The 12,348-nt window shown below is 39.9% G+C and overlaps 1 protein-coding gene across 4 annotated transcripts in view; it reads left to right on the top strand.

The window, feature by feature from the left end:
* The window catches only part of STAT6 (signal transducer and activator of transcription 6), an 85,257-nt gene that overhangs the window by 42,848 nt on the left and 30,061 nt on the right, over window positions 1-12,348 (top strand). For 3 of the 4 annotated variants that reach the window (XM_067464239.1, XM_060763016.2, XM_067464237.1), the window contains 6 exons: window positions 1,125-1,279; window positions 3,483-3,624; window positions 5,633-5,716; window positions 6,898-7,036; window positions 10,656-10,714; window positions 12,159-12,316. In XM_067464239.1, the coding sequence (XP_067320340.1) occupies window positions 1,149-1,279; window positions 3,483-3,624; window positions 5,633-5,716; window positions 6,898-7,036; window positions 10,656-10,714; window positions 12,159-12,316 (713 nt within the window). In that variant the 5' untranslated portion in view covers window positions 1,125-1,148. The remainder of the gene's footprint in view (window positions 1-1,124; window positions 1,280-3,482; window positions 3,625-5,632; window positions 5,717-6,897; window positions 7,037-10,655; window positions 10,715-12,158; window positions 12,317-12,348) is intronic. The other variant, XM_067464238.1, reaches the window with a different exon arrangement.

Genomic DNA, 12,348 nt, shown 5'->3' with positions numbered 1-12,348 from the left:
ATTTATTTACAACATTTATATGCTGCCCTTCTCACCCTGAAGGGGACTCAGAGTGGCTTACTTATATGTGCCATAAATACAATATATTATATTATTACCATCGCACAATATTAGTACCATATATTCCCATATTGTACTCTACCAACATACTGTAAAATTATTAGTAATATTTCATGTAATATGAAATATATAATTATTATATTGTATTACTAGCTGCCCCCTGCCACATGTTGCTGTGGCCCACTTTGTGTATATGTGTTTTGTGTTTGTATATATTTGTGTATATGTGTGTATATATATGTGTGTGTGTGTTTGTGTGTATGTGTGTATATATATATATATATATATGGTTTTGCACATGCGTTGAAATGTATTTTTTGGGTTTTTTTTGTTTTTAAAGTCTCTTCTGCTGTGTTTTCCAGTGCTTTTATGAGTGATGGTCACTTGTTGGCCTGATAGGTGTCTTGTGTCCAAATTTGGTGTCAGTTCATCCAGTGGTTTTTGAGCTATGTTAATCCCACAAACAAACATTATATATTTATTTATATAGATTACTAGCTGTCCCCTGCCACGTGTTGCTGTGGCCCAGTCTGTGTATATGTGTTTTATGTATGTTTATGTGGGTATATATATGGTTTTGTGCATGCGTTATAATGTATTTTTTGGCTTTTTAAGTCTCTTTCACTGTGTTTTTCAGTGTTTTTATGAGTGATGGTCACTTGTTGGCCTGATAGGTGTATTGTGTCCAAATTTGATGTCAATTCATCCAGTGGTTTTGAACATTAAAATTTATATATATAGATTAGTATTATATTGTATTGCATTGTAACCTTTGCTTGTTATCTTTTTTTTACTTCTTATTAAATTGTTAATTCTTGTTTGTCTCTCTTATGGAATTCACATTTTAAAAGGCTTTTACATCTACCCTAAAACAACTTACTTAGGGTAAAACTCTGATAGTAGTATAGGGTAGCTTTCGGTATGTCAGTTATCCATTTAAAGAACATTGTAGATCATCTGATTTGTGGATGTTAAAGAGGCCTTTCTTCAGCAGTAAAGAGGACAGTCCCAGATGGCCCATTGGCCAGTAGGTGTTGTAACCTTCTGTATATGTTCTATTGCAGCAGCGAACGGGACTACTGTGCTGAATGACCAATTCCAAGATGTCCTTGTGGAGCCTTGTCTCTGACATGCCTCCAGAGCGGTTCAATGGCCTCTTTGAAGAGTTTCCTCATGACCTACGCTGCTTTCTGGGGGACTGGTTGGAAGCTCAGCCATGGTAAGTCTATGAAATTTGGGACTCTTGCCCCAAATTTCCAAATGACAGCTGTTTTCCACATTATTATCACCATTAACCCCTTTCATGTCAATTTTCTTTTATCACACGGAACATTAATGCAGACTGATGAAGGCATATCATCGTAGGGCCTATCCAGTCTCTAATGTGTCATTTTATTGCTAAACTCTGGATAACTTTGTGTGGGAAGAAGTTGAGACACAGTGTTGTGTCTATACTGTCATCATGTTTCAGACAATCTCTTAGAAATCAAGTAATTCTCTTTGAAGGAGCTAGAAGTTGGGTGATAGTATAATCAAATAAATAATCTGTAGGCTTGTCCTTCCTGGTTCTGTTGCTCTCTCTAGCAGATGGGCTGAGATATATGGAGATGAGACCTTCAAAAAAGAAAAAAAGGGGGAAAAAAGCACAGCTTCATTGTCCCTTGTAATTGTGTCTGTTAGAAGTAGAATTGCATTGTTTGCTTATTTTTGAAAACCTGCATGGAAGTGTCATTCAGAGTGATTCAGTGCTAAAAGAAAAAAATCCAAAATACAGTAGAGAGGCTGACAAATTATGGATTGATTTGGTAACCAAGGTTCATGCTGTCTAGTTTCATCATAATAGTGCAATAATTTAATACGCCATTATCAACTCAGAAAATAACTATGTTCACACAAATGGGGACCTTGGATTCTTAGTTTACATTGACATTGTGAATTAGGAGTGTCTTATTGCATGCAGCCAAACTGGTACCCCTTTTGGATAATAATACTAATAAATTATATCTTAGTGAAATATACAGAATCATAGAATCATTGAGTTGGAAGAGACCTCATGGGCCATCCAGTCCAGTCCCTGCCAAGAAGCAGGAAAATTGTATTCAAAGCATCCCAACAGATGGCCATCCAGCCTTGCTTAAAAGCCTCCAAAGAAGGAGCCTCCACCACATCCTCAGTCAGAGAGTTCTACTGCTGAACAGCTCTCAGTCCAGAAGTTCTTCCTCATGTTCAGGTGGAATCGCCCTTCCTGTAGCTTGAAGCCATTGTTTCACGTCCTAGTCTCAGGGCAGCAGAAAACAAGCTTGTTCCCTCCTCCCTATGACTTCCCCTGACATATTTATACATGGCCCTCATCATGTCTCCTCTCAGCCTTCTCTTCTGAAGGCTAAACATGCCCAGCTCTTTAAGCCACCCCTCATAGGGCTTGTTCCCCAGACCCTTGATCATTTTAGTTGCCCTCCTCTGGACACCTTCCAACTTGTCAACATCTCCCTTCAATTGCAGTGCCCAGATTTGGGCACAGTGTGATTCCAGGTGTGGTCTGATCAAGGCAGAATACAGTGGTAGCATGACTTCCCTGGATCCAGACACTAGATTTTATGCATTTATGCAGGCCAAAATCCCATCGGGATACATTCCATCTTGTCAATATCTGCCTTCAGTTGTGGTGCCCAAAATTGGACATATAAGACCAAGGTTTTGTTTTTTTGGGGGGGTGGGGGTTGCTCCTAAACAAGCAATGTTTGTAAGCTTGTAACAATGCATTATAGCCTATCTAGGGACCCTTCCACACTGCCCTTTATCCCAGCATCTGATCCCGGATTATCTGCTTTAAACTGGAATGCATGAGTCGCCACTGCCAGATAATCTGGGATAAACAGATAATCTGGGATCAAATCCTGGAATATCGGGGCAGTGTGAAAGGGCCCTGTGAGCAAACCAATATCTTTCATTTGAGTGTCACAATATATTATTGTCTTCTAACATGTTTTACTCATTTGTGCAAGCAAAAAAACAAAGCTGGAGTGAAAGAGTTACATATATTGCTTTAGTTACCTTTGGTAACCAAAGGTTTCTGGCTTGTAGTTTTATGTAAAATGGTCCCTGTCAGAGATTGATGTAGTTAAATTGATGGTCCACATTTTCCCCTTTCCGAATATTTAACTAGGAAAGGGTGCAGGGTGCCATTGTGATTTAATGGGACACTACGCTAGTTAGGAATCTTTGCTCCAGAAGTAGTTACATCTCTGACAAAATTATTCTGCTCCTAGCACTTTATTTGATGTTTGATGATGTGTTGGACAATGTCAATCAGTTTGTATGGTTTTGAAAAGAAAAAAAAGCTGAGATAGGGTATGACTGTTGCCCTACATTTCATTTTTCCTTTCTCCTCTCCCCCCATATCTCACAACTGGTTTTCCCAGGGAATTCATCAACAACACATCAGACTCTTTCTGTGCTGTTCAGGCTGCAAGACTACTGACTGCCATGGTGAAGCTGTTACAAGACCTGGCCAATGAAAATGGTTCTCCTGGCCCAATGCTTCAAGTTACAGCTAACCTTGAGGTTTGTAAAGGAGCAACATCTGTTGAAGTGGAGGCAGCTGTCAACAGCATCTTCAGCTATACCACTGAAAATACTGCTCAGTGCTGATCCACCAACTTCCTGCCTGTTTTGTTGGGAGCATGGGAAGTGACTGTCTTAGATCTTCTTCAACATTGGGAAGGCCCTTGTCAATGTATTAAAATTTGTTAAGAAAGACGCAGTGCAGCTTATCTTCACCTGTACTCTCTGGAAGATACTTTAAACTATGTCTCCTATAATCCTTCAGCCGTGGTGTTTCTGGGAACTATAGTAAAAAATAATCCACTTTTCTCCTCTCTTTGATATTAGCACAATTGCAACCATTGAGCAACCCATCTCTTATGTTTAAGAAGTGGGGACTCTTGCTAACTAACATGATGAATAACAAGGTGGCTTATAGACAGAGCTCACTTAGACTTGGTCTTGTTTCACTAAGTTCAGGGAGAGATGTTGAAGAAATGTAGACGTTCACGTTCAGGCATGGCCTTTACTTAAGTTGAAGCTCTAGAGAGAGAGAAATAGATACACCTGGGTTCCATTCCTAATGCACAACTATAGTCCAGTGATTCCATTCTAACTGCCCCCCTATAGACTCCTGGGCTTTGTAGTTTGGTCAGGGCATTAGGGGAGGGATTCCTTCGGTTGAAGTCCAATAGGACCTGCCTTCAATTGCCAATCCCAGGATTTCACAGAATGTTGCCATGGCACATAAAGTGGAATCAGGATGATATAATTCTGTTTTGCAAATGTTGTCCAGGTCTTTGCATGTGGTAGAATGTGTTGGCAGAATCCTGAAGTGATAGGACTGTACTACATTGAAGCAGGACGGAGGTCGATGGCAGAGGACAGATGGGTGTGAGAATGAATGGATGATGTGGTTCTTCCTACTATTGTCGTGCAGTCCTCAACATGCCATTTCAATCAGTTTGGAGGTGTGTTGTCAAAGACTTTCATGGCTATAATCACTGGGTTGCTGTGGGCTTTCCGGGCTGTATGGCCATGTTCTAGAAGCATTCTCTCCTGATGTTTTGCCCACATCTATGGCACTGCAAGAGTACAAACATTCTCACAAATGTTTGTACTCTTGCAGTTTCAAATACAATTTTGTAAAGATCTTTATGGTTTCATTCATGTTTTTTCTCCTTTTGTATGGTTTTTTATCATTCTGGTATGAGTACACACTTGAAAATTATTCTGTTGTTTTGTCGAAGGCTTTCATGGCTGGAATCACTGGGTTGCTATAAGTTTTCCGGGTTGTATGGCCATGTTCCAGAAGCATTCTCTCCAGACGTTTTGCTGGCATCTATGGCAGGCATCCTCATCGGTTGTGAGGTCTGTTAGAAACTAGGCTAGTGAGGTTTATATATCTGTGGAATGTCAAGGGTAGGAGAAAGAACTCTTCTCTTCTTGAAGCAAGTGTAAACATTGTCATTGGTTGGGTTGTTGTAGGTTTTTTCGGGCTATATTGTCATTGGTTGCCTTGGTTAGCATTGAATGGCTTTGCAGCTTCAAAGCCAGACTGCTTTCTGGAGGTGAATTATCCAAATATTGGAGTTCGTTTGTTTGTTTATTTATAGTATTTGTATCCCACTTTCTCTCAAGGAGACTCAAAATAGAAACAATTAAAATGCATATATTAAGACCTAATGTATACATTGTATACGTTGTATACAAAATGATTTTAATGATTTTGATTGTGTGTTTTAATATGTCCCATATTTAATTCTATTTTAATGTTTATACACATTAGGTCTTAATGTATACATTGTATACATTAAGACCTAATGTGTATAAACATTAAAATAGAATTAAATATGGGACATATTAAAACGCACAATCAAAAGCAATAAAATCATTAAAATCATTTTAAACCTGCTGAACTACACAAAACGCAGCACCCTTTGGTTTGGTCTTAAAAACGTTCCACTCCAGTATAAAAAGGTTTAGTAACAAGTTTTAACAGTATTTGTGTTCTGTCTAATAATTATAGAACAGATACCGAAGAGAGCCACTGAAGTTGGTGGAGACAGTAAAAAGAATCTTAAGAGGAGAACGTGCAGCTGTACAGGAAAAGGTAAGAGGTCTTCCAGCTGTTGTTCTCAGAGGCAGAATTAATCAAGATCCGAGGCCTCACCCTAGCCTTCTAATGCTACAATAACTCGTGAGCAGTGGAGTCCATCCACAGTCAGTCTCATGATACTCCCAATCCTGTTCTTTTTTCATTCGTTTTAATTTTAAAATGAGCATATTTATCAAAAGAAACAGCAATACAAATGCAATACACATAAACAAATGCAATATTTCCTAACATCTATACAATGATTGTACATGACTATGCCATTCCTTCCTCCCACCCATCCCATTGTAATGACTTCACATCCTTTGGGTTGGAGACAGACATGTACAGTTCTGTTCTTCCTACTACAGTACTTTTTCCAATCTTCCAGTTACGAATAAAAAATGTTATGTATAAAGTCTGACATATTAATTTATGATGCCTTTTATAAAAACTTTTCTACATTTTGTAAAAATAATAAAGAAATAGCGTGCCCAGTCTTTGGTAAAGCTTTTTTTTGTTTTTGTTTTTTCTTTGTTCGTGATTTCCAATTTATCAATTTCCACCACTCTAAAAACTTTTACTATCAATTTTTCTATAGTTTGAAGGTCTGACTTTTTCTAGTGCTGTGCATGTAACATTTGTGCTGAAGTTATCGTATGGTGCCATACTTTGCAGTTTAGTGATTTTGTTTGTTTATTTGGCATTCCCAATAAAAATAATTAAGGTTCCAATTGTATCTTTACGGCCCCCAGGTGGTGCAGTGGGTTAAACCACTGAGCTGTTGAACTTGCTGACTGAAAGGTTGGCAGTTTGAATCTGGGGAGCGGGGTGAGCTCCTGCTGTTAACCCCAGCTTCTGCCAACCTAGCAGTTTGAAAATATGCAAATATGAGTAGATCAATAGGTACCGTTTCTGTGGGAAGGTAACGGCACTCCATGCAATCATGCTGACCACATGACCTAGGAGGTGTCTACAGACAATGCCGACTCTTCAGCTTAGAAATGGAGTCGGACATGATTAGACCACCCCCCCAGAGCCAGACTCTTTACTCTTTACCCCTTAATTGTATCTTTGATTTTTAAAATTCCTGCAATGTTTTTAATACCTTTCTGGAGATTTCCCTTGGTCCATACCCTGTCCCAAATCTGTAAAAGATGAATTTCAGGGTGACCATGTCCCATTTCTTCTTGTTGTAGTTCCAGCATGTGCCTCTCTATGTCCACCGCCAGCGGGAAGAGCTGATGTTTGAATTCAATCTCCAGCGACTGCAGTACAGAGTGCAAGAAATCCAGGCCCTCCAGGAGAGCTCAAGGCAGATGAATAACAGTACAAGAGGTGAGGATATAGGGTGGGAGGGCTGGGATGATGCACTCGTAGGATTGTTTGTTATCAAGTACAACTGGAAAAGAGCCAGTGTGCTGCAGTGCTTTGAGTATTGGACTAGGATACTGGGAAACTAGGATTCGAATCCTCACTCAGATATGGAACCCTACTTGACCTTGGGCACAAGCCACACACTGTCAGCTTTAGCAGAAGGCAAAAAGTACCCCTCTTAACAAATTACGTTAAAAAAAGCCATGATAGATTTACTTTGGGGTTGCCTTACGTTGGAAATGACTTGAAGGCACACAACACCATCAACAGACAACTGGAAAATAAGAGGAAAGAGCAGAACTTTTTGAACCTGGTAAATTCTGTGCATTCCACAGTATTCATCATGACAGCAGATGGAAACAAGTATGACATCAAGAAACTTACTATGGCCAATATCACACATGAATGTTGAATATTAGTGTGCTGATATAATGATTAAATATGGAGTTTGAAATGCAAACAGTAAGGCACCTAAGGGCACAGTCTCTGCCAAAAGGCAGGATATAAATCGTCGTCGTCGTCATCATGGCAGCTCCTCATCAGCAATTTTAATTTTGAAAGTAGATCTAGCAAACAAAACACAATAAATATTATATTTCCACAAAGTTTTTCTCTCTGAAAAGTTACCCATGCACACACCTTTTTTTCTTTTATATCAGAATGTTAAAACTGTTGATCATACCACCCTCAATGTCTTTGATGGGACTTCTTGTGGGGGGAGCCATCAGGCATATCAAGGAACTCCAAGTGTATGTGTGTGACTTTGTTGACTTATGGAATCATTTCATAGAGTTTTCTTAAGCAAGTAATACTCAGAGGTGATTTTTCCAGAAAAAGCTGTATTTCCAAGCCCCTCCCTTGGAAATATAGCTTGCAACACCTGGCATTCATTGGTAGTCTCCCATCCAAGTACTGATTATAGCTGACTCTGCCCCCACCACACAGCTGTAAAAACTGGATTATCTGGCAGTGTAGACTCAGAAATTCCAGTTCAAAGCAAATATTGTGGGTTATCTGTCTTGTTGTTCTGGGTTTTATGGCTGTGTGGAAGGGCCCCCTGTTTAAATTCCAAGATCAGATGGGATCTTGTGTTTCTAGGTTATCAACTCCTGGTAGGGCTAGAAAAGATTCCTGTCTAACACCCTGGAGACACACTGCTGTCATTTTTCCCCCATGTCAGGTGCGACTTGAGAAACTGCAAGTCGCTTCTGATGTGAGAGAATTGGCTGTCTACAAGGACGTTGCCCAGGGAACACCTGGATTTTTTACCATCCTATGGGAGGCTTCTCTCATGTCCCTGCATGAGAAGCTGGAGCTGACAGATAGGAGCTCACCCCACTCCATGGATGTGAACCACTGACCATTCGGTCAGCAGCCCTGCTGGCACAAGGATTTAACCCATTGCACCACCGGGGTTAAGCTGGAGGAGAAATTGGTATTTCTGAAGGGTAGGTGGTATATTGGACTTCCATAATACACTGGATGGCCTTATCCTCACACTGTACCACATGGGGCAAGGGAGCTATTTTTGAAAAAGGAAACCCAAGAAAATTGAACACATGGCACATGAGGGTGTCTGGATTCTCTGGGGCAAGTCCTTTTTGTAAACAGGAAGGATAAAGGAACTCAACTTGCAGTTTGTTTCCTTTTTGGAAAAAAAGTCATTTTCTGGACAAAATAAAAATTCTGGAGGTGGAAAAGCAGTGAAAATATTCCTTCTTCCAGGGAGGGAGGTATAGGATACTTCAAAAACTTACAGGAAAAAGCTTTCCCCATCACTGGGCTAAATGGATCATTGGTCTGATTGATTTTAAAGCTACGATCCCATAATTGATTCATTCATGCAGAAAATTGATGCAGTGAAAGCATAGTATTGATTTTTCTATTTTCTCAGCAGAAAAATCTATCTATAAAACATTTACGAATGTAGTTAGTTGCTGGGTAGAGTAAATAGGATAGGAGGCGGAGGAGGGCTACTGTACTACTCTGCAGGTTGATATGCTGCTATCACCTTTAGCTATTTAGTCCAGGTTATGAGGCAGAGGAGCCCGTAACATATCCAAAATTTCATCTTATGCCCCTGGTGTTTATGGAGGCACCTCCAATAGCCATTAGTCAAGGGCTGTGAAAGTAGTGACGCTAAATAGTACTCCCATATTGATGGAGCCATTGAATCAGGATGATGTCACTCAGCACACTCTCCCCTCCCATCACTGTGTGTGATCACCACATGCACAATGCCAGAAAAAAGTAGCTGGAAAACAAATTGCTTCAAGTCCTAGTTTGGAAAAGTTACTTGGTTCTAGAACTCCCAGAATCCCCCTGGTCAGCTTGGCCAGGTTTTCCATTCCTTTCTACCAACATAGACATTTGGGATTCCCTGTAGTCACCTACGGATGTGAGAGCTGGACCATAGGGAAGGTTGAGCGAAGGAAGATAGATGCTTTTGAACTGTGGTGTTGGAGGAAAGCGCTGAGAGTGCCTTGGAACGCCAGAAGATCCAACCAGTCCATACTTCAGGAAATAAAGCCCAACTGCTCATTGGAGGGAAGAATAGTAGAGGCCAACATGAAGTACTTTGGCCACATCACGAGAAGAAAGGAAAGCTTAGAGAATACAATGATGCTGGGGAAAATGGAAGGAAAAAGGAAGAGGGGCCGACCAAGGGCAAGATGGATGGATGGCATCCTTGAAGTGACTGGCTTGACCTTGAAGGAGCTGGGTGTGGTGACGGCCGACAGGGAGCTCTGGCGTGGGCTAGTCCATGAGGTCACGAAGAGTTGGAAATGACTGAACGAATGGACAACAACAGACATTTGGGACAAGCTGACCTTTGTGAGCCAGGCAGAAAATAGTGACCTAGCATTTATATCAAGGTTCAGAAGTTTGTGTCCTGTGGGTTACATCTACTTTTCTAAGCACTCCAGCGTGATCCCGAGAGCACTCCCAACCACCAATTGTTTTGTGGCTTAAAAAAGAACAAGGATGTACTATGCGTCCTTCTACGATTTTTTTTTTTAAAAAATTATTTGAAATATGTTGCTCCTCAGATGGAGCGGATAGAAAGAAGTAAATTAATCAAAAATAGAGTTACTTACATGGAAAGAGAACAATGTTTTCAGTAAAGTTGGAAACATAGATGGGGAATTGGGGAAGGGGAAAAGAGGGAAAGAGAAGAGACAGAAGATTAAAAGAAAAAAAGAAGAAGTGTGTGTTAAAATATTTCCAGGAGTTCCCTAGGCAGATAATTGGGAAATAAACATTGAATTAATCCCTTTGTTGTCTTTTCTTATTATTATTTATTCGTCAGCTTCCCATTGATAGTCCATTGAGTTTCTTCACTGTAGACTGCTGATATAAATTTCCTTATTTGTCTTTCTTATATACTCCAGAAAATTTCTCCAATCCGTCTTGGGTGGTCCTTCTACGATTTTGAGTTGGGAGTTCACTTTGGAAGCACTGCACTGTGCAAAATAGGGTGATGTGTCGTTGGGACCCTCCACAATTGTAAACCCTATAGAAACTAGTAGACCTTTGCCCAAAAATATTTAGATGCTAATCTTCACTTTGTGGTTCTCAGTTCTGCAGCTACAGATGTTGGACCCACAGTTTCCTATGCAAGAGAACCTGCACACAAATGTAAGTAGCCCTGTTGATGTGATATTCTGTCACTTCCTCGGACTTGGCTCTTTTGTATTCATATATTTGTTTTAAAGTTTCATGTATGGTATTTTTAGTCCTGATGTTAGCTTATAAATATTGTTCTGAATCGTGAGCTAACCTCTCTTTCTATTGGTAATATCTTGTTTCTACAGATGTACTGTATATTATTGCATAATTGAGCTTATTATGTTGTACATGTGTGTGTGGGATTATATTATGTTTATTTAAGTTTCTGTTTTATAATCTTTATTTAAGTTTGTCTACCCATTGTTTTACTTGTTACTTGCCATTTTTGGCACTGAATGTTTGCCATTATGTTATTTCCGCTGGAAACCACCCTGAGTCCCCTTGGGAAGATAGGACGGGTTATAAATAAAGTATTATTATTATTATTATTATTATTCTGACACAAAAAGACAGTATGTCACAGCAAACGAGATATATATGTTCCCAAGCGTCTAGGACTGTGTGATATATTTTTGAATGATGAGTGCAGATCCAAGTAAGGTGGCCTTTTGCAGTTGACAAATCATGATTTTGTCAATATTTATTGTTTCCAAATGCCGGCTGAGATCTTTTGGCACAGCACCCAGTGTGCCGATTACCACTGGGATCACCTGTACTGGTTTATGCCAGAGATTTTGCAGTTCAATTTTGAGGTCCTGATAACAGCTGAGTTTTTCCTGTTGTTTTTCCTCAATTTGTCTGTCACCTGTTATGGCGACATCAATAATCCAAACTTTTTTCTTTTCCACAATCATGATATGTGGTGTATTGTGTTCCAAAACTTTGTCAGTCTGGATTCAAAAGTCCCACAGTATTTTTGCGTGTTCATTTTCCACTATATTTGCAGGTTTATGATCCCATCAATTCTTTACTGCTGGTAGGTGGTACTTGTGACATAAGTTCCAGTGAAACATTTGGGTCACAGAGTTGTGCCTCTGTTTGTAGTCTGTCTGATTTTCTTGCAGCAGCTGAGGGTATGAGGATATTGTTGTTGTTGTTGTTGTTGTTGTTGTTGCCATTGTGTAATAGTCGCATCCCCATTTTTGGGCCTCGGTGGTGATAGATTTGTATTCCTTGCATAATAATCACACTCCTGCTGGCAAGTACAGATTAACAAGGCCTACAGGGTTTCCTTTGGCTATCGGGAGAGGCCTGTAGGGCAAAAAAGTATGACTATAATGTGGTTAAATATGGGTTTTGGTGTCTCTGCACCCACTTCCTGCAAACATTCAAATGCTGAAACTTGCTTTCAGGATTCTGGATCATATTACAGATTGGGAAACCTGTCTTTCATAACCACACATAGATAATGCATTCAGCTCTCCACATGATGTTCACTACATTGAGCTCTCCAGTTTATTATGCTGGAGCACGTTTTCATTTTTCTTTTCCAAAACTTTTTTCTCTCTCATAGTCTCTACAAAGCCTTCAGACTCTGTTCCTGAATACGATCAGTGAATTAGAAGAGGCACAGAAAGCTGTGCTGGCAAGACTTATGATCTGGAAGAGGCAGCAACAGCTGGCTGGGAATGGAATTCCCTTTGAAGAGGACTTGAGTCCACTACAAAAGAGGTGAGTAATTCAATAACAGTTTGTTGCCTAAT

This window comes from Anolis sagrei, chromosome 2 (genome assembly GCF_037176765.1).
Source record: "Anolis sagrei isolate rAnoSag1 chromosome 2, rAnoSag1.mat, whole genome shotgun sequence".
Classification (NCBI taxonomy): domain Eukaryota; kingdom Metazoa; phylum Chordata; class Lepidosauria; order Squamata; family Dactyloidae; genus Anolis; species Anolis sagrei.
This window is presented reverse-complemented; position numbering and strand designations above follow the sequence as displayed.